This window comes from Dermochelys coriacea, chromosome 1 (assembly GCF_009764565.3).
Source record: "Dermochelys coriacea isolate rDerCor1 chromosome 1, rDerCor1.pri.v4, whole genome shotgun sequence".
NCBI lineage: Eukaryota > Metazoa > Chordata > Testudines > Dermochelyidae > Dermochelys > Dermochelys coriacea.
In genome coordinates, this window is record NC_050068.2 from 212,985,193 (window position 1) to 213,008,307 (window position 23,115).

The window sequence follows — 23,115 nt, forward strand, 5'->3', positions numbered from 1 at the left end:
GTGCGGGTGGGTGGAGCAGAGTCCAGCTTGGGATACCCTCAGGAAGGAATCCAGTGAGCCGTTCTCCATGAACTCCGTGACGATCATGACGGGTCGGCTCTTGGTGACCACACCCTCCAGGTGGATGACATTGGGGTGCTCAAACTGCCCCATGATGCTGGCCTCACTCAGAAATTCCCGTCGCTGCTCATCTGTGTAACCTGACTTCAGAGTCTTGATGGCCACTGTGTACTCCCTCTTCCCCGGGGGTTTCAGGCGCCCGAAGCACACCTCTCCAAACTCTCCTGCCAGGGGAGGAAGAAAACACAGCTAGCATGAGATGGGGAAATATGAGATCCTAGTGAGGGATAGACTAGATAAACAGTCTACTGTTAAGATCCCAGGGACCAACAAGGACCAGGGTAGTGGTTAGAATCATAGAATATCAGGGTTGGAAGGGACCTCAGGAGGTCATCTAGTCCAAACCCCTACTCAAAGCAGTATCTAATCCCCAACTAAATCATCCCAGCCAGGGCTTTGTCAAGCCTGACCTTGAAAACCTCTAAGGAAGGAGATTCCACCACCTCCCTAGGTAACGCATTCCAGTGCTTCACCACCCTCCTAGTGAAAAAGTTTATCCTAATATCCAACCTAAACCTCCCCCACTGCAACTTGAGACCATTACTCCTTGTTCTATCATCTGCTACCACTGAGAACAGTCTAGATCTATCTTCTTTGGAACCCCGTCAGGTAGTTGAAAGCAGCTATCAAATCCCCCCTCATTCTTCTCTTCTGCAGACTAAATAATCCCAGTTCCCTCAGCCTCTTCTCCTAAGTCATGTGCTCCAGCCCCCTAATCATTTTTGTTGCCCTCCGCTGGACTTTTTCCAATTTTTCCACATCCTTCTTGTAGTGTGGGGCCCAAAACTGGACACAGTACTCCAGATGAGGCCTCACCAATGCTGAATAGAGGGAAATAATCACGTCCCTCGATCTGATGGCAATGTTCCTATTTATAAAGGCCAAAATGCCATTAGCCAAAATGCCATTAGGCAATAAGGGCACACTGTTGACCCATATCCAGCTTCTCATCCACTGTAACCCCTAGGTCCTTTTCTGCAGAACTGCTGCCTAGTCACTCAGTCCCTAGTCTGAAGCAGTGCATGGGATTCTTCCTTCCTAAGTGCAGGACTCTGCACTTGTCCTTGTTGAGCCGCATCAGATTTCTTTTGGCCGAATCCTCTAATTTGTCTAGGTCCCTCTGTATCATATCCCTACCACTCCTCCCAGTTTAGTGTTAGGCTTTGGGTTAGCACAAAATTCATGGTCAAAGCTCCAATTTGAATTAGGATGTGTTTTAAGGTTTGAAACAGAGTAGGGGGTCAACCAAGGATTTGGGGGTGGCCTTTTCAATGCTGCTTTAGACACAGCTTTGGACCAAGCTAGGGATTAAAGTTAAGGTACCTTCTGGTCAGGATGCAAGCTAGCTGCACTGATATTGTTCCAGGAAGTAGGGCAGGGGTTGATTCTCAATGGGGGCTAGCAGAGATGTGGGTCAGGATTGAGTCACATCAGGGGTTGCAAAGCTATCGGCCATAGAGCGGGGTTTGCCATTCTCCCTGCATACCTGATCCAATGACCTCCTCAATCTTGACAAAGGACACATCAATCTCCTTGGCAAATTCCCGAATAGCCTCATTGGGGTCCTCGTAGGTCGAAGGGTCAATGTAATACTTCACCCCAAGCCCTACGAGGAAGAAGAGACAGCCCAACCATGATCACAGCCAAGCCCCAGGGAGGAAGAGATGTGAGTGAGCCCTGAAGAGACTCTCCCTGCCACCTACCCCTGGTGAACACTTACCCCGCGTGCTGATGTACTGCTGCAGACGGTCTGTATATGGGGTCTCTCGCCTCTTACTGTGGGATACAAAGAAAAGGGGAAATCAAAGCAGGCAGGAAAGGGTCTCCCAGGCTTCCCAGTGTGAGGTCAGAATCAAAGAAGCACAGAAGTCCAGGATGGAAGAGACTTAGTAAGGTCCCCACCATCTGCTGATGGCCAATGCAGGGTTGATCCCTACAGCATATCTACCATTGCTGTATCCAGTCAAGTTTCAAACATGCAAAAGGTTGGGACTTCCACCAGTCCCCCTGGGACTGTATTCCATAGCTGAATACAATTATCTGGGAAGGTTTTCCCAATATGCTGGCTAAACTTTTTTAATTTCATTCCATCACTACAGGTTATTCTTCTTAGTACCATCCTAAATAATTCCTTTCCTTCTGTGTTTTTTATACTCATCAGCTATGTTGTTCTCCCCTTATGTTGTTCTTACTCCAGCTATACAGATTTAGTTCTTTTCAATTCTCCCCATAAGACAGCCCCTCCGTATCATTTCTGTTGCTCTTGTCTGAACTGTGACCACCTTGACACATCTTTCTGGTAGTGTGATACCCCAAACTGAACACAGAGATCATACAGACAGGGCCACCCTGTTCCACGATATGATGCCTTTGTGCATACAGCTCAAAATCGCAATAGTCTTTATTGCTGTCATATCATATTGCAAAGACGTATCTAATTTCCAGCCTCTGTTGTCTCTTTGCAAGCTTCTTCCTCCCATTCATTATGTATGTCTCAGGTCATTCTCCAGCCATTCTAGATAAACTTTCCAAGTTGAATCTTGTTTTCTTATTTTTCTGCCCATATTTCTAACCTCTCTTTACTTTATATTACTTTATAATACTTCTCTGTACTCACAGGTATTCACAGCTCCTTCTAATTTAGTATCATCTGTGTATTTCATTTATATGACAACTTCTTCTAGATCAGATTAAATAAGATCAGGCCCCAAACCAAGACCTGTGGCATTTCAACACACAGATACCTAACAACTCAATGCTTTTGTGCTTATCATCATCCTCTGGTTACAGTTTTTAAGCCAGTTTTCAATCTATATGACTGTTTCTATCCAATCCAACTGGAATTTGAGATACGATTTCATGAAACACAGGGTTTAATTGCTTTATTAGTGTCCAGACTACAACATATCTACAACTACCATCCACTAATTCTGTAATTCTAAAAAATAACAACCATCAGGCTCGTGTGGCACCCTGCATTATTCATAAACAAAGCTTTTTTCTCAGGACTCTGTTAAACCTTCACAACTTCAGTGAGTGATTTTTCTCTTAAGATCTGCTCAGTTATTTTATCATGGACAGAAACTGGCATTACAGGGTGATGATTGCCAGCATCATTCCCCGATTTTTATTGTTTTGAAGGTCAGCACTACATTTGCATTCTCCCCCAAGTCCTCTGATACCTCTCCTGGTTCTCATAATTTTTCAAAAATAAATTTATCTGCAGAATTCCCTTAAAACCCTACATTGCATACTGACAAGAAAATATGTGTTAATGTTTCCAAGTGTAATATATATTTATAATGTATTTAAATTTTCTAAATATAAACCTAATCATTTTAATAGCTATTTTGTAAGGTTTTCCTTATTTACTAAATGTCGAAACTTATTTTTCTTATTGAAAGCAGATTTAAAATAAAAAGGAGTAGGATATCTCAGCCATTTCAGTGTCATCATTAATTTCATCCATTCTCTCATTGGTAAGTGGGCCTTCTTTGTCTATGGTATTTCTTCTCCCACAGATGTATTTACAGAATGCTTTTAGTCCCCTCCTCATCCCCAGCTTTGGCTAGTATTAATTCATTCTGCTTTTTGTAAAAAAAATATATATGCTTTATTGAGTTGTGCACATATCATCACATATTTCCAACCGTAACAGGAAATTATAGTTTTAACAGTCCAACGTTACAACAGGAGACTATAACAGAAATATAACAACATTTGTATTTTTTCATTCTTTCCTCCCCAGAAAAAAATAAAAAGAAAAAAATGTACATGAAAAAGGAAAACAAATATTAAAAAGGGAAAGAGAAGAGCAAAAAACAAACCCTAGATTTTGCTCCATATACATGAGAGGAAAGGCTAAAAGGTTCCTTTTTGCAGAATGCAGGGGGGTAGGGTGGAGCAGAGACACAGAGAACACATATAGACGGTCTAAGGGTTCAGAGATGGGGCGAGTTTGAGGATGGGGATGTTGATCGGTTCTTGTTTTTATCTTTCAAAAGGACCTCATCATTCATTGTCAGACCTTAGGGGGTGTTCTTGTTTTTCTGTTGTGCTTTGGTTTATGCTACTCTTCTCTTTTCCCTGCAAATTGTTTATTTGACTTCTCTTTTTCTACAGTGCTTTCTTTAAACCTACCTTATTATCTTTGAATCAGTCTTTCCTGGAGCCACGTGGGCTGCACTCCTTGTATTCTTGTTTTTCAGATGAGCTATAATTCCTAGGATCTTAATTAGAGGGTATTTTCAGACTCCCCAGGCACCTTCTACATCAGCAGATTTTAATACTTCCTCCCATCAGTTTTTATTCACTAGATTTCTTCATTCCCTAGAGTTTGTTGGCCTGAAATTTTAATCTACAAGTCCATTCTTTACTGTGCTGCAGGCAAACACCTTGTGGTCAATAGTTTTAAGCTTCCCTTTTGTTTTCGCTTGAGGCCCATCCAATTCCCAGTGACATCAATGGGAGTATTTCCAATGGATTTGGTCCTCAATTAGGAGCAGTGGGGTAGGATCCCCCTGAGGGAGATGCAGAGCAAGATGGGAGCTCATGGGGGTTTGGATGAATGTACAGTGGAACTAGGTTTCCAGAGGGGTGGGTTTAGGTGGGGGGGGGGGCTCCACTGGCTGGGGTGCAGGTGCTGGGCATGAGAAGGGGAGGGAATTCACCTCTTGAAGATGATGGCAAGGATGGCAATGGCAGCAATTACCAAGAAGGCCAGACCACCGAGTGCTGAGCCCACGATAAGTGGCAGCCGGTCCTGAACCATTTCCGAGCGCTCACCTGGCAAGGGAGAGACACATACATACAGAGGACAAGGGCTGTCATAATCTCCTACGAGTTCAGCCAGGATCCACCCAGAGAACTATTCCAGCATCCCCTAGATCTCACAGTCAAACCCTGATACCACAACACTCTCCAATTAACTCTTCCATTTCCCCTTTCAATCTCTCTGTCTCCAATGCCTCCCCGCCTCCCCCTGGAAATCCCACAGCCCCCCTTATCCCCTTCTGCCTCCCCTGCTCCCCGCTTGCCTGGATCCACTCACTCCTGAGCAGCCACCTGAGTGTAATCCATCTGGCACCTTGGTTCCCAGGGCCAACCTCTCCCTTTCCTTCAACTCGCAGGAGAGATGTATAAAGAGGTTGCCCTGATCCAGCTCCTTTGATCCATGCCCAGAGCTGTCACAGGTGATACACTGCTCCCTCCATGAATGGAGGCTGAACCTGCCAAAAAGCAGGTTTTGTCTGGATGCTCTGGGGCCTGATTTCCACTAGACCATTGCAGAGCACTGAACTGTGACCGGTCTGCATGAACTGTGATCCCCTTGCAATGCAGTACTGGGCTCCCCTACAGCTAGCGCTGCTAACACACTCCAGTCCTGATGGGCATTTGCACGAGAGTGCAAGGGACTGAGGATGTAGAGGGACTGTACCAAAAGCCTGAGTAACAGGTATGCTCGAGATTGCACACAGGCACATGAAGTTTGTGTGGGTGATCATATGGGTTTGTGATCCTATGCATACATGCACCTGTGAAGGCCTGTGTCGGCCTGTGTGGGTCTTCAAGCATGAAAAAGAGTTGGATACAAGTGTATTATGTAAATAGGAGTGCAAGGGCGAGGGGGTTTGGGAGCATGAGCTATTGGGCATGTGTATAGGCATGTGTGAGCATGAGAGGTGTGAGTGTTTGTGTGCAGGTACCAGTTCGAGAGTGCATGCAAGTGCATCACTCACCTCCCACCAGGGTCTGGAAATACATCTTGCCACTATATGGCCCGTAACCCACAGCTGTCCTGGCTCGCACCTGGAAGGCATAGATCTTGCCTGGGCTCAGATTTGAGATGGTGGCCATGTTGGTCTCACTGGTTATGGTGAATGAGTTATCCTCATCTTCCGCCTGCAAGCCAATGCCAATCAGAGGAGATGACAAATGTGAGACCCCACCTACAGATGAAACTCTTCAGCAAATAATCCTAGGTTCCCTGTACAATGCCTCTCGATCTTGCCCTGCAGCCCCCTCCCCCCCAGTACTCCAGTCCTAGGTTCCCCACCCAGCTCTGCCAATGCCCCTCATTCCTGACCTTAAAGGAAGTCAGTAGTAAAGGAAAAGGAAAAGTGTGATTTGGGCAAGAGTGAGGAAGATGAATGTAAGGAGCTAGGACATGGATGGGTGGTGTATCTTCCTATGGGGGCCCTGGTGAGATGCTATTCGTCTCAATAATCTCCCAATTTGTCCTGGAACATTACCTCCTATGCCCACCAAACTCAGCCACTCCCTTTCCAGAATCCATTGCAACAGCATATGTAGTGCTCCATAGGACAACCTGCTGGAATTGGCACTACCATTTACAAGACACCCTTATAACTAGAGGAAGGACCTGTACTAAACAACTGTGCAATGTGTTCCAGTGGAAGAGCAGAGATGAGGAACAAGAGGTGGCTTGAACTCTCCTCCAGACATCTTGCTCTGCAACCACCAACCTCCAGTTAGGAGTTATGACTGATGTGGGTGGAAAACAATTATTGTGTCCCATCTGCCAGCCTATAATGGATCAACATGCTGCCTAATGAATGGCAGGTGTGAGTTGGCACCATCCCATATTCCAAACTCTTGTAGCACACACCCAAGCAGAGCAGGACCCAGTGCCAACTGAGTCTGAGTGGCAAAGGACAGTTCCTAGCATTAATCCGCAAAGGGTTTTTTACAGGTACAGAGAGATTTCTATCCAGCCTTGGCAGGAGATGCCAGTATGCCCCATGGGATTTCCCTCTGTGAGGGCATAATGGGAGTGTTCCTCCTGAAAATGAGCCCATCTCCTCAAGGATATATCATTTCTGGAACTCCAGTTCCTTTTATCATCTTTGCATCTGGCATCCCTAAACTCTTCCGAAAGATCTAATTTAATCCCAGGGATGAACTCAACTAGAGTTCTCCCCTCTACTGGTCCACACCGTCTGATTCTATCAGTCTGGGAAAAACAAAAGAGAAAATATTGGATGAACAATACATTTCCAATCCCAGTTTTTGCCACAGATTCCCCTTTCTTCGCAGTGGAAGTACCCTCCTTCCCCTTGCTCACCTCAGTTCTCAGCTGTATCCCCAATCTAGAGAGATTTCCCTTTCCCTTCTCCATGTTCCCCCACTAATGCTCATAGTAGGGCAGTCTCTTTTCCATTACCCTCCACTCACCTTGTCGAAATAGCGTAGCAGGTAGTCCAGGATGACTCCATTGGGCTGGTCTGGCTGTGGCCAGGACAATGTGATGCTGTTGGCAGTGCGACTCACCTGATGCATCATAGGAACTGCAGAGGGGACTAGAAACAAGACAGAAAGGAGGAGGAAGAGATTGTAAGGAGAAAAGCTTGTTCAGAAGATATAATTTAATTTGAGGTGACAGTGTGGGCTTCAGCCCCTTCTTACTTTTCTCTGGAGTCTCATCACGACGGATCCCACAGTTCTTTACAAATATACCGAAAGACATCCAGGGGCAATTTCATTTCACTGAAATTAGTCACCTCTTGGGTAGTGTAGTGAGGCAGAGTGGTCTCCCATGGACCCAGAGGAGGAGGGACCACTCACTGAGCCCTGGTGGATGGAGCCAGGAAGTATAAAAGGAGGGTCTGGGAGCTCAGTTGGGCTGCAGCTGCTGAAGGAATCAGACGCCTCCAGCCTGCTCCCAAGCTGGGAGACTGCCATGGGCCCCTGCGGAGCTGAGGACTGGCCAGAGCTGACTCTTGCTGTCCTGCCATGACTAAGAGCTTGGGCTCCTAACTGTGTTTGCTACTCTGCCCTGACTGCAGGCCAGAGCCCCAGGCTATATGTGGCCCTGCTAATTCTCCAACAGTGGGCGACACACGGGGAAGTCATGAGGTGAAGTGGCTTTCCACAGACCCAGAGGGGGGACCACCACCAACCCACTACAGAAATATGGCAGTTTGTTAACAGCGCACAGCAACCATGTGCAACACCTTAAGACAAGAAGTGAAGAAGAATCCCTTATCCCAGGGAATTTAGGTCAGCAGAATGAAATGCCCCAAAATGGATTTTGGCCAGGACACTGGTGTTAAAACCCCAACTTTTATATAAGAGGACATAGGCTCTTCAATGATCAAAGTGTTCAGTGCCACTGATGCTACCTTCTCCAGAGCTCTGAGCCCCACCACAATGCCAGAGTAGTAATTTAGACTCCTTCAATACCTTTCATCAGCAGATTTCAAAGGCGTTTTTAAAAAAAATAATTAAGCCCCCTACCACTCTCCTGTGGGGTAGGTCAGTTTTATTTGTTGTACTGCACTGATGGGGCAACTGAGGCAAGGGATTGAATGACTTGCCCAAGGCAAAGAGTGAGAGTGACAAAGCCAGAAGCAGAACCCAGGCACTCTGACTCCTGGTGCCTCTAGATTACACTCCCTTAACAACAGTCATATCAGATGAATCACTGGAGATGAAGGATGTGACCCAAAGAACACCTGGCCCAGCTCTTTTCTAACCTTCTCTAGAAAGTGGCAGGCTGTATGTGTCAGGATGGAGGTGGGGAAAGTCACCTCCCCTGCCACTAGAGCCAGTGAATGAAGCCAGGAAATTTCAGTCAGTCATGAGGGAGTGATAAAGTGCAACATGGATTATTCAGTGAGCAGAGGGAAGGAAGAGTAGTGCAGTGAATAAGAAACAAAACTTGGAGTCAGGAGACCTTTGCTCTGCTGTTGCTGCAGTATGTTGCCTTGGGCAAGTCACTTAGCATCTCTGTGCCTCTGCCACCAAAATTATAAAGTGGGGATGATGCTAGGCCTATTCCTTTCCCTAGGAGCATGGCTTTCCTGGGGCCTGTGTGACATCACTGCATATGCACATAAATCAGAGCTAGGTGGTGTGGAGAACAGGCTTGGATAGTTGGAGCAACTGGGAAGAAGATATGGGGTCTTTCACCTCTAGGTCACCAGTTGCAAGCCAGGAGCTGAGGAAGTTTGATGAGTCTGGGGACTTGGGGACAGGGTTGGAGCCTTTCCTAGGTCACTGGTTCCAATCCCACCCTAGGTCAGTAAAGAATGAAAGTTGTTCTCATTTGGGTCTCAGTCCAGTGTCTTCTGGGACAGGTGCCCAAATGGCAAAACCTCTGCTATCCCTGAAACTAATCAGCCCCTTTGTTGGCCATTCTGGCACAGAGGCCCAGGACTGAATGGACCTTTCAACATGAACTTTGCTTTGGCCCCTCCAGCTCAGGTCAGGAGGCATGCTGTCGGGGTGATCCCAGCACTGCACTCACTCTGGGGATAAATACAGAGCCTCTATCTCTTTGGGGTGGGACAGTCTGGTACATTATTTATTCTGTGTCACCAACTCTCGTGATCTGATCGTGAGTCTTTTCTTAAATCCTCAGCTCTGGAAGGTGACATGATGATGTGAGAATCTCAGCATTCATTTATTTTAAACAGCAAGTGATCACCCCTCAGGGTTGGGAGAAATGCTTGAAAACATGACCCCTAAAAGCTCACAAGCCAGAAAGCAAATAAGAGAAATACTATTTTCATTATTTTTAAAAATCTCATGATTTATTAAGATTTATTAAGGCCCTGGTTCTCATGGGTGACTTCAATCACTCTGATATCTGCTGGGAGAGCAATACAGCAGTGCACAGACAATCCAGGAAGTTTTTGGAGAGTGTTGGAGACAACTTCCTGGTACAAGTCCTGGAGGAACCAACTAGGGGCAGAGCTCTTCTTGATCTGCTGCTCACAAACCGGGAAGAATTAGTAGGGAAGCAAAACTGGATGGGAACTTGGGAGGCCGTGACCATGAGATGGTCAAGTTCAGGATCCTGACACAGTGAAGAAAAGAGAACAGCAGAATACGGACCCTGGACTTCAGAAAAGCAGACTTTGACTCCCTCAGGGAACTGATGGACAGGATCTCCTGGGAGAATAACATGAGGGGGAAAGGAGTCCAGGAGAGTTGGCTGTATTTTAAAGAATCCTTACTGAGGTTTCAGGGACAAACCATCCCGATGTGTAGAAAGAATAGTAAATATGACAGGCGACCAGCTTGGCTTAACAGTGAAATCCTTGCTGATCTTAAACACAAAAAAGAAGCTTACAAGAAGTGGAAGATTGGACAAATGACCAGGGAAGAGTATAAAAATATTGCTTGGACATACAGGAGTGAAATCAGGAAGGCCAAATCACACTTGGAGTTGCAGCTAGCAAGAGATGTTAAGAGTAACAAGAAGGGTTTCTTCAGGTATGTTAGAAACAAGAAGAAAGTCAAGGAAAGTGTGGGCCCCTTACTGAATGAGGGAGGCAACCTAGTGACAGAGGATGTGGAAAAAGCTATTTCAAAAATAATACACCAAAAAAATTAGACTGATTTGTCTGACCATCATATTCCCTTGCTTTTAACTGCATCACCGAGTTATAGGCCCCGTTCAAATACACCAAGTGAACATGTGTACTGACGTGCTGAACGCCAGGCACACACTTAAGTGTGCTGCTGAACTGAGGACATACTAAATAGCTCCTCTAGAAATTACCTCTCTAAGCAGAGAAGCAAGAACATGGAGGTCTGTAGGCACTGATTCGTAGAGCTGGCTTGAAATGGAAATTTACTCTCAAAAAATTATGCATTTTTGAACCTTTTTTCATCCTGAACTGGATGAACAGTTATAATAATAATAATTATTATTAATAAATAGCTTTTTTTATGAGAAATAATTTCCAGGAAACATCCATTTCAGGAGAACCAAAATGGGACGTGTTGAGGTGCCAGCTGCCTGCCTGGAAGGCTCCTGTCAATTTTACTTTCTCCCTGGGGGTGGAAAGTGAAATCGACAAGAGTTCTCCGGGCAGGCAAGGCAACATCATTTTGAATTTCTCAACAGAAAATTCAAATTTTCTGGCAAAACTAAAATTTCCTCATGGAAAATTTTGTTTTTGCAAAAATGCCATTTTCTGTTGGAAGATGATTCTGACAGAAAATTCCAAACAAACACTCCTGATCAGTCCCCGAACGTGTGAACACCTGGGATGGGTGTAGAGAAAATCAGGGACATCTGGCAAAGAAGCAAAGCCACAGAATGGCTCTTCTTCCTTCCCACCCGCAAGCAAGATGAAAGAATTGTTTTTCATATCCCATGAGATAAAATTAGTCAGGAAGAAGCAAATCAAAGGAGTTTAACCAGCTCAGGCAAGTAGGAACCAGTTCAAATAATGTAAGTGAAAGCAGAATGTGAGCCAAGCGTTACAATAAAATATTTTACATCTCTCCTGTTCCTTTTATTCTCAGAATGATAGCACTTTCCTTTTAAACACAGTTTTGTACAAAAAGGAGTTGCTTCATCTGCAGTGAAATGCTGGTATCTGGGAAAGAACTAAACAACTGTTTAATAGTGCACACCACCACCATGCAAGACTTTAGGACACAACTGAAGAACATTGTACGCAGACATGGCTTCAAGAAGAATTTTAGGGAGGTAGAATGTAATTACTTTGATTGGAATTTGACCAAGAACACCCCACTGCTGCAAAAAGAGCGATAGGTCTTTTAAAACTATTTGTAATGTGAATGTTAATGCTTGTGAAAAGCAGCAGGGTTGATAACTGGCCCTATGATGGCACATACTGCATGGACAGCCAAAAGTGCACTCTCCACCCCCCCTTTCCACACCCCACTGCCTCTAAGGGCCAGGTTTCAGGCCCATTCCCTTGTTTTTTATTTCTAATTTTGTATAAGTGTCCTGAAATAATCATGGTACTAGATATGGATCCTCACCTTTCCATCCTGGACCTCCATATGCTTTCCATTCCTAACACCCAATCACCCATCAGACTATAACCCCCCGACATACCCAGCTCATCCCAAAGAGGACACTATAGGCCTCCCAAAATAAACAATATTTACCAGTATTTTAGATTGAATGTACATACATTTTAACATTTACATACACCAGTGTATTTTATATGCCCATTTCTATTATGTTTCATAATGAAGCTGAGCAGCTACATTTTAAGGCAAAGAAGTATGAAAGAGTAAAATAGTTTTAATGAAAATAACAATAAAGTAACTCAAATTAGCATGACTTTCACTAGTGAGTTCCAAATTTAATAAACAAAATTTCAGGGACAAAGCTTGTAAAATACCTGCAAAGGAGACATAAAAGAATCATAGAAATACAGGACTAGAAGGGACCTCAAGAGGTCATCTAGTCCAGCCCCCTGGGCTGAGGCAAACCCTGGGCCATCCTTGACAGGTGTTTGTCCAACTTGTTCTTAAAACCTTCCAGTGATGGGGACTCCACAACACAAGCTCCCTTAGAAACCTATTTTAGACCTTAGCTACCCTTATAGTTAGAAAGTTTTTCCTAATTTTTAACTTAAATCTCTCTTTCTGCAGATTAAGCCCATTACTTCTTATCCTACCTTCCAAGGACATGGAGAACAATTGATCACTGTCCTCTTTATAACAGTCCTTAACATATATGAAGATTGTTATCAGGTCCCCCCTCGGTCTTCTTTTCTCAGGATGAAATATACCCAGTTTTTTAACCTTTCCTCAAGGGTTAGGTTTTCTAAACCTTTTATCATTTTTGTTGCTCTTCTCTGGACTTTCACCTATTTGTGCACATCTTTCTTAAAATATGGTGTTCAGAATTGGACATAGTACTCCAGCCAAGGCCTGGCCAGTGCTAAATAGAGCAGAAAAATTACCTCCCATGTCTCACAAAGTACACTTCTGTTAATACACTCCAGAATTATATTAGTCTTTTTTGCAGCCGCATCACATTGTTGACTCATATTCAATTGTGATCCACTATAAACCCTAGACCCTTTACAGCAGTACTACCACCTCACCAATTATTCTTTATTTTGTAGCTGTGCATTTGATTTTTCCTTCTAAAATGTTGCATTTTCCATGTCTTTAATGAATTTCATCTTGTTGGCTTCAGACTCATTTTCTAATTTGTCAAAGTTGTTTTGAATTCTAATCCTGTCCCCCAAAGTGATAGCCACCCCTCCCAGGTTGGTTTCATCCGCAGATTCTATAAGCATACTCTCCATTCCATTATCCAAATCATTAATGAAAATATTGAAAAGTGCTGGACCCAGAACGTACCCCTGTGGAACCCCACTAGATACGCCCTCCCAGTTTGAGAGTGAACAATTGATAACTACACTTTGAGTACCGTCTTTCAAATAGTTGCTCTCCCACCTTATAGTATTTTCATCTAGACCACATTTGCTTATGAGAATGTCATGAGGGACAAAAAGAAAAGGAGTACTTGTGGCACCTTAAAGACTAACAAATGTATTTGAGCATAAGCTTTTGTGAGCTACAGCTCACTTCATCGGATGTCCAATGAAGTGAGCTATAGCTCATGAAAGCTTATGCTCAAATACATTTGTTAGTCTCTAAGGTGCCACAAGTACTCCTTTTCTTTTTGCAGACACAGACTAACACGGCTGATACTCTGAAACCTGTCATGAGGGACAGTGTCAAAAGTCTTAATAAAATCAAGATATATCACATTTACTGCTTCCCCTTAGCCACTAGACCAGCAACCCTGTCAAAGATGGAAATTCAAGTAAAAGTATTTAGCTTTCTGTTCTTTCCACTTCTTAAGGTGAAGTTAAGGTCACAGGTATGTATCAGTAGAATGAATGCAGAGCTCCCATCAGGAATTATTTAGTTAAATAACCCCTCCAATGTTAGAAAATCAGGGACTGCAGAGTTTAAGGCTGTACTTTTTAAATAAGGACCCTACTCTACCTCCACACCACACTAACTCTCCCTCCACAGGAAAGCCAGTCTACCATCTTCCCTTCTTTGTATATGGATTATCAAAAATGTGCACCCAGAACATTGGTTTTATAATTTACTTCATGCATACATGTCTCCAAAACTAAGTGTGATGGTTTGTCACTCCTCTAACTTTTGCTCTTTTCACATGAGGTTTATATATGGAGACATGATATCTCTGTGTCTAATGACAATTGCCTAATTGGCTGCCACCTGAAATCATGGGTGCCCATAACATATCATAAGATCAGGCCTTTTATGAAGAGTGGGAAATGATTGCCTTCAGTATGCTACTTGTCTAATCAGGTATATGGAAAATTCTTGTACATGTACCATATCTGGCAGTAAAGGAAGCCATGAGGCAGCCCAACCACTACATATGTAAGACTGAGGCATTCTGTTTTTTGTGGTCATTGGTAAGTGAAGCTCTTTGTTATGGATGGAGAAGATGGTAAGTTTTTTTTTAATGTTTTTTATGGCATCACAATGGAGCAGAGTTAAGGTAGCTTGGGTGCCTTGTTTGAGAAAAACAACTTTCCCTGGCTTTCTAATAATGGATAGATTTTTGTTTTGTTTTATTTTTAACTCTACTATTCCTGAACAATAATACCCACTCAAACCACTGACATGTGCCTCCAACCTTACCTTGTCTTTGCTATGTTTTTTGTGGATGAGAATGTCCTTAGTTTTAAAGATAGTTAAAGCAAGGAATTGGGGAATGAAAGAAGCTGGGGACAAAGATGGTGCTTCCTCCTTTGCTCCTGACTCCCTGAGGTCTGCAGCAGTGGAGAATCACTAATGCTCCCAAGAACCTTAGGAAGAGAACCTACAGACCTTAGGAAGTGCACTGTAATACAACTCCATCTGGGTCAACACGTGACCTTCCAGGGGATACTCATGAGGCTAGTCAGGAGTCACACCGTCCCTACAGACTTTATGACCCTTGTTGGGGTCCCTCTACCTCACCACACCTCATTGCACACATAGGCCTTATGCTTGTGGCTTGGGAATGGTATGTGAGGAAGCCGGGCTGCAGAGGCATAAAAGGAGAGTGGACTTTTGGTGGGAGATACACAAGAAGTATGGGGTGGGGGGGAAGGTCATTTGTAAATGGACATTCAAGGCATTCATATAAATGAACTACTGACACTGATGAGATCTCATGCAGCATTAAATTTTACCAAGTTAAACTGAAGATATGAAAAAAAGTTTTAAGAAAAGAGATTTCTCAATTACCAGTATTGTTTGTGCACCAATGCTGCCCGCCAACAAGCTTGATAAAGACACCTCCACCACAACAGAAAGGCAGTTAGTCATGGTCAAAATCTTGTCCCCTTATTTTGCACATGAGACACTCCAAGAAAGTGTGGAACCACTAACCTGACACATTGCTCAAATAACTCTACCCAAAAGAGGCCTGGCCTAGAGTTTTCATAGCAATCGGGAAAGACAGAAGCAACAAAGACTCGTGCCTATGTACAAGGAACTTCAACTAACATCAACAAAAAATCTCCAAGAAGCAAAGAAGACTCTTCAATAAACAAGCTCTTCCCGATAGGGCATCTGCAAAGGATGAACAACAGTGTTTTCCTGAAAAAACACCACACCGCAGCTGGAACAGCCAAGACACTGAGATGTGTTCGTGGGGGCCAGATCAACATGCAAACAGCATCGTTCAGGGGATAGCATGTCTTTATCCTTATATTAGAATCTGTATTTGGAGCCAGTATTCTAATTTGGTGGAGACAATTAATAATATGAACTATAATTAATAATTGCTCTAGACATAAATCAATTCCCCAGGGAAGTTTGTTGGGCCTGAAAAAGAGCTGCCATAGGACAGAGGCCAAGATTTTCCAGATCTATTAGTGACTCTGGGTACTTTGACTTTTTGGTGCCCAACTTGAGACACCTTAAATGGTGTCCTGATTTTCAGGAAGCGCTGCACATCCATCCTCTGGAAAATCAGGACCTTTGAAAGTGTCTCAAGGTGGGCATGCAAAAATTGAGGCATCCAAGTTTGTTAATCACTTTTGAAGATTGTGGACTAGCTCTATGGATTTGATTGGTAAGTAATTCCTTTGCTGTTCTCAGTGTTTTGTTAACATCAATCCACAAAAAAGGGGATTCCCTTATAACAAGCATAAGGGCTCACATAAATTAAGAGTAAAATAGCCACATTTTGCAAAAGATGCCTCTGATTTTGTGTGCCCAACTTTTGCCAACTTAGCCCTGATTTTTAGATTTTTTTGCTGAGCCCTCTCAGTTCTCAGAGTTGTCAGTGGTTAGCATGCCAGAAGGCCAAGCCCAAAGTGCCTGAAATTGGGCAACCAAAAATGGAGGCATCTAAAACCTAATACTTTTGAAAACATTGGCTTTGGTCTGTTTACTGTCCACCGATGAATGTAGTTTCCCAAGACCCACAGATAAGATTTACTGAAACTGAGTATGGTAGTGTTAAGAAAACTGCATACTGAGTAACAAAGATGTTGAAAATTGATACATTGAGCTGAAATATTCTGTACTAATAATCACATTTATTGGCAGTTAATAAATCTAGTTACCATTAGAGTTTCTCTTGTTGTGATTGGGAAATGACATGAAGGTCAAAGTATTCATATAAATTGGTAAGTGATGAGATGAACAGACATTAGTAAATCAATTAAAATGTTTAATTGGTTAGTAATGTTAACTATTTGTTAGGTTCTCAGGATACTAAACTCTCTCACAAGTGAGCAGTAAATCTAGCATGTATTGATGATTTGCCTATAAGTTAAGTTTTGAATTTCATGAAAATGAAAGAACTAGACAAGGCTATGAACATGGAGAACTAGGACACCCTCCTGGACTGCTTTCTGCTCCTCCCACTCCCACCTAGCCCACCCCTCTCACTTCCCTCTTCGGTCAGACTCATCCCTCCAATGAGGAGCTGTTATTGCTGTCACAACAAAACTCAGGTGGATTCAAATTGATTCTCTCCTTCAAACTCTTCTCTTTCTTCAGCCCTCTCAAATTCTCTGTGGTCTAACACATCTGATAACTCCCTCCTCTCCCAGATCTATGACTTTCCCACACTCAGCAGTTTCTTCTTCTCTGATATAATGTCACTGGAGATATGACATGCATGTTGATGCCACCTTTGAACTTCTTTCCTTTGAAGTCCTCTCCATCTCTGACTCCTTCAGTCATAGAGACTATGCACCCTGTGCAGGCCTCTACATTGATGCTCTCTTTCTTCTCTCCACAGCAGCTTCCAGAAGCACCAAGTGCCTTGAGAAAACCACTTCTTTCTTGACTCTGTTCCCTCTTCTATATTTTGGTCCTATCTCCCCAAATGAATTCCTTATATTATTGCCATTGTCAACAAGTCTTTTTCCTCTAGTACTTTCCACAAATCTATCACTGTCAAACTCTCTTTTGTCCTTGACTTACATTCCCAGCAATCCCATCACTAAATTTCCCTCTCCCAGAAAAATGCATGAGGAACCTGTTTTTTCTCCAAGTACCTTTCACACATCTTTATCCTGAACAGATTTCAGTCTGGACACAGCACAGAAATGACTTTTCTCTGTGCACTTAACCAGTTCCTATTTGTTGACCTCCAGGCCTTCACTGCAGGCTTCAACATTGTTCTATCCATCTCCCTGAGTCACTTCCCTAGCTATTCAGGGGTCTCAGATCCTGTCAGGATGTTGCACTTTAAGTTCTTTGGATGGACAGCGCTTTAGAAGGGCAAAATATTTATTTATTATTACTACTCTACTGTTCTGTGCCTGCCTATCAAATAACATCCCTTTTTGTCCCTAGCTGTCATTCCACTTTTGTGCAGAAACTTCTCCTTGGATACCACTAGGTTCCATTCTCTGTTATTTTCCATCTACTTCTACCCTCTTGAGCAGTGTATCTTTGCCCTTATCCAAAGTGCTCTGAAATGTGAAATATGGCACATTCTTTTTCTGTTCAGCCTGCAGAGACAACACAGCTCAGAGAGAGGGAACTGGAGCATATTCCATCTTGTGCGTCATCCACAGAATCTTTTACTAAGTTCCAGGCAGTTATACCTCTTTAAACCCTCTGAAGACAACTGAGACCTGGTCTATATCAAAAACTTAGGTCGATCTAGCAATATTCTCAGGGCTGTGAAAAATTTTGCACCTCTGCAATGTAGTGAGGTTGAGCTAATCCCCATTGTAGACACAGTTAAGTCCAAGGGGGAAATCTTCTATTGGTCTAGCTACCGCCTCTCAAGGCAGTAGCTTGTTACTACACCAACAGAAAAATGCCTTCGGTTGATGTAGGAAGCGTACACTACAGTGCTGCAGCAGAACTGTAGCTGTGCTGTTCGTGCTGTAGTGTAGATGTACCCTAAGCTGAGACAACTGTCACTGAGGGCAAAATTTGCCTTGCAGAATCTTTATTACTGGTGATGATGTGTGAGAAGAAAACAACCTAGCTTGATGCTCAGAGCCCAGGCTGAGTTTTCAGAGTTAACAATTAGGAAAAAAAATGTGCTTCTAAAATGAGCTCTTTTGATCTGCAATCAATGAGAGACAATGAATATGGAGCCCTGCGATCCATGTGTCCAGTCAATTTTCATAGCAGAACTGCACTTCATCTGTCATCTTTAAGATGATTATACTAATCTGTAAATATCTTCTGACAGCCTGCAATACACTCTGTCTCCATGTTCCCTTTCCGCTTTAACTAAGAAAATTTGTAGTTTTTGTCTCACCTTCTACCAGCTAAGTCAGATGTGCTTCTCCTGGGCAAGAGGAACATCCTCTAGTACATTTCCTGGCTAAACCAAGAACTTCCATTTGATTTCACAGTCAGTAACTTTGGCATCATTCTTTACTCTAAAGTCTTCTTCTCCTCCTCATACAGCCCATCAGCCTGAAAATCTGCTGAATGACCCCCTGCAGCAGTGCCCTTGAATGTCACTGCCTCAGCTCAGCCTCTGCTGAAACCCTCACCCAGCCCTTCAGATTCTCTTGCTATGATTACTGCAGCTCCTATGTCTCTGGCTGGCATCCCCAAGTCCCATTGCTCTGACTCCAGCATGGGCAGAATGCTGTTGCCTGTCTTCTCATAGGTACAGCCTGACCACATCATCTCCGTCTTCAGACTGCTTCATTAGCTCTCTTTTGTTTCAGGATTCAGTTTAAAACAAAAACAAAAACACTCTCCTTGCTTTTAAAACACTCCATGGACTTGCTCCAGCCAATCTCTCTATCCCTTTCCCCACTTTCTATCAACACAGGAAATGCCAGTCTAGATCAGCGCAGTGGTCCATCTAGTCCAGAATCCTGTCTCTGACAATGAGCAGTAGCAGAGGCTTCAGAGGAAGGAGCAGGAAACCCCCTAATGGACAATTTTGGAATAAGCTATCCACAGGAAAGTTTCTTTCTGACCACTTTCAGATGGAGATAGTTATGCCCTGAAGCATAAGGATAGATATTGTAACTTCAAATGGTATAATCTATATAAATAAATAATCCTTTTTTTAACCCTATGAAGCTCTTGGCCTCAATAACATATTGTGGCAATAGGTTCTACAGGTTTTTTGCTTGCCATGTGGCAGCCTCCAATCCTTCCCACTACACAACTGCACCACTATTCATAGAAGATCCTTCTCCTTTGCAGCTTCTGTTTTCTGGAATGGCCTCCACCTCTTTATCTATCCATCTTAAAACCTCAAACCTCAGCTGAACATGACTTTTCTATCTTGCCTTATCTCTGAATATTTTCCTCCCTCTCCTAGTTATCCCAGTAAGCATGCCATTTTACTCTCTGAACTGTTTTGGGATAGCAGCTTGCTGGAAAAGATCAAGTCAAATTATACTGCAAGGATGTAAGTGTGAAGAGCTTTTCTGTGTCAGTCCCTTGTGCCCTACCTTAAATGAACCGCCATCCAGAGATGGGACATCATCATTGGTTGCCATGGAAATGACTGATGTAGCAATCATGGGATCCCATCTCTAACTATGGAGCAGGGGACAGTGAGCCACTAGGTGCAGACAAACTCTTAAAGTGGCAGTCGTCTTGGAAACAGAGAACAAGGGAAAGGGAAATACAGCTAAATGGAGGAGAGTACAGGAGAGAAATTGTTCCAAGAACAGAATACTGTCCTCAGGTTTTCTTGGGCATGTGGAAGAGGGAAGGGTGGATGCGAAGAATATATGCACCCATGTATGCAGCCATAGAGGGGAGTGAGAGAACCTGTGGTTAGTGCAGGGCCAAAAGGTTACAAGATACAAAGGTTGCTGGGGCTGAAAATTCTTTGTCTGTCTACCCTTAATTCAATGGAGAGGAGAGGAGTGTTACACCCTTTCATTCAGAAATTCTGTCCCCCAACTTCTTGCTCCTCATCTCTCCATGTCCTCCCATCCATTCCACCCTACCCGCTTCCCTATCTCTCTTGGAGTGGAAGAGCTGAGAGTCCATCTGTGTGTGTAACAATAAAAAAAGAAAATCTAAGCTAAAGTGAAAAGCTGCCAAGGGGGCTGAAGGGAGGGGTCAGGAGTGAGACAGGCCACGTGGCAGAGGAACAGAGGCCTCGTTAGTGTGAGCTGTCACTATGAATTGAGGGCAGCTCATCTCAAGCTCATTGCTAATGATCTTGGGGAAGAGAAGAGTACAACCACAATAACCATCCAGTGCACACTGCAGCTCTGGAGAAGAGCCTGTCAGGACAGCTGCTCCCCTGAGACCCTTCTGGAGCATGAGAGACCAGCCCCCACACAGCCAAGAGGAAAAGGGGGGCTGCAGAACAGGACAAACAAGTCAGGCATGAGCAAAGGAAGGCATGAAAGGAGACTTGGTAATTCAAAGGCAGAGCCAGAAGGAAGAGGTTACACTAGATTCCACCACTGCTGACTCACACAAATGAGGCAGGGATGGGAAATGGTGGAGAGCAGAGGAAATCATTTGGGAGGTTAATGTGCCACCTGCTCTCCCCCAGCAGAGTTCAGAGATACCACCTTGAACCATCCTTCCCACAGGAGTCATCTCTCCCTGTGTCTGGGCCAGATGCACAAAATACCCAAGCAGCCACTTGTGGCGCCATTCTTTGAGGGGCCAGGTATCCCACATAACCTCTGCTAATCACTGCTTCCCTGATAATGGGAGAGATGGGGAAGAAAATCCCCCACCAGATGCCTAACACCCTCCAGCACCTCAGAAAGCAATTTGTGCCCTAGGTTTTTTCCTTTCAAAAACCTGGAATCCCCCCAAGTCATATAGATGACCCTGCCACATGTTCATGATCCAGACACAGCTCACCTGCAGCCTCCTCTCTGCTCACGGGGAGCATTATCCACCTCTCCCTGTCCTCACAGCAAGATGCTTGTGGGAACATGGTGTATCTGTGAGCTAGTTAAGAATATTTATCAGCTAGTCAAGGATGCGGTGAACCTTTAATGAGCTTTGAGAAAGAGTTACAGGCTGGGACGTGATCCAGGCAAACTGGCAACACCAGACTTTGTTGACAACAGAGAGTGGACAGCTGTGCTCCAATCAAGAGGAAGGACGCACGTGCATGGCCCGTGCTGAGGCTGCTCAACCAACGAGATGTCTCCGCTACTGGGTGATGGACTTTGGAGGGGGTTGAAAATATTATGTAAAAGGAGTGTATAAAAGCAATGAGAGAATAACAGATAAACGGCTTTGCTACCAACCATATTGGCTGATGTGCTTTGTCCGGCTCGCATGAAAACCCCAACAGATGCTCCGCAGAACCCATACATTAAAGCAGGAATAAACCTATTAACACAGTTCACGTCTGGTCCCTAGCCAGGGCAGAATAGTTCCCTATAGTATGTTCTCTTGGGCTTTGTCCAGGCCTAATTTTACATGATTTAGGCAATAGGGCTTCCACCACTTCTCTGGGGAGTCTAATTAGAGTCTAATTAGGAATTTAATAGAGCTCAATGGTAGCAAACAGCTCCTGATATTCAATTTAGATTGTTCCCCCTTTTGCTCCATTTCATTCCATTATCCTGATTATACCCCACCCCGAGCCTACCCGTGAACAATTCCTCTCCTTCTAGCTATGTACATCCTTGTAGAGAGTTGCCATGTCCCCACCCAATTCTAGCTGTCACTTAGCAGAGCCAAATATGTGCATTCAGTTCTCTCAGGCTACCTTTGTAAGTCAGGTTTCAGAGTCCCTCCACTCTCAGCCAAGTACAACCCTTCTGCAACAAGGGATTCTCCTGATGTTATTGCCATCTCTCCTCCATATACTAGCTTCCTCTATTCTGTCCATCACTCTGATAGGCTTTGCAACCCTTCACTCGCCACCTACAGGGCTGCCCAGACAACCAACTGGTCTCTCAGGGTACGTCTACACTGCATTGTAAACCTGAGTCTGTGGAACCCAGTTTGTGAAATTGGTGTTTCCCAAGCCCATGCTTGAGAGTCTGCATTACATTGTAAACCTGGGTTTTCAACTGCTGGACCTGGGTTGCACAGCCATACTAATATGTCCATACTGCACTACATAGACCTTCTTACTCATGTTTAAGGCTTGACTGTATCCACATTGCAATATGGCACGCTTTGGAACCAAGTCTCAGCAGGACTTGGGCTCTGACCCCTCCGCCCCCACCCCAAAAGGCTCCTGGGCCCTGAGTGCTTGCTGACCTGAGTCAGACTGATTTGCATGTGGATGAAAGTGGGACTTGGGCTCAAATCTGAGTCAGAACACAGGCTTAGTGTGCAGTTTAGATATACACTTAGTTATAGTCACGATGCTTTCAGGATGGTGTTCCAAGAAGGAGGAGTGCTAGGCAGAGATGGGCTCAATCTAACGAAGAGAGGGAAGAGCATCTTCGCAAGCAGGCTGGCTAACCTAGTGAGGAGGGCTTTAAACTAGGTTCACCGGGGGAAGGAGACCAAAGCCCTGAGGTAAGTGGGGAAGTGGGATACTGGGAGAAAGCACAAGCAGGAGTGCGCGAGAGGGCAGGGCTCCTGCCTCATACTGAGAAAGAGGGACGATCAGCGAGTTATCTCAAGTGCCTATACACAAATACAAAAAGCCTTGGTGGGATAACTCACATGACTGGAGTACTATCATGGATGGATACAAACTGTTCAGGAAGGACAGGCAGGGCAGAAAAGGTGGGGGAGTTGCATTGAATGTAAGGGAGCAGTATGACTGCTCAGAGCTCAAGTATGAAACTGCAGAAAAACCTGAGAGTCTCT

The 23,115-nt window shown here is 44.1% G+C and overlaps 1 protein-coding gene across 4 annotated transcripts in view; it reads right to left on the minus strand.

Annotated features, from left to right (window-relative positions):
- LOC119841398 (ephrin type-B receptor 5) overlaps positions 1–23,115 on the minus strand; it is a 149,378-nt gene that overhangs the window by 5,728 nt on the left and 120,535 nt on the right. For all 4 annotated transcript variants that reach the window (XM_038368810.2, XM_043513472.1, XM_043513477.1 and 1 more), the window contains exons 7-12: positions 7,315–7,439; positions 5,859–6,021; positions 4,791–4,905; positions 1,841–1,896; positions 1,607–1,726; positions 37–284 (exon numbers count right to left, since the gene is read on the minus strand). In XM_038368810.2, the coding sequence (XP_038224738.1) occupies positions 37–284; positions 1,607–1,726; positions 1,841–1,896; positions 4,791–4,905; positions 5,859–6,021; positions 7,315–7,439 (827 nt within the window). The remainder of the gene's footprint in view (positions 1–36; positions 285–1,606; positions 1,727–1,840; positions 1,897–4,790; positions 4,906–5,858; positions 6,022–7,314; positions 7,440–23,115) is intronic.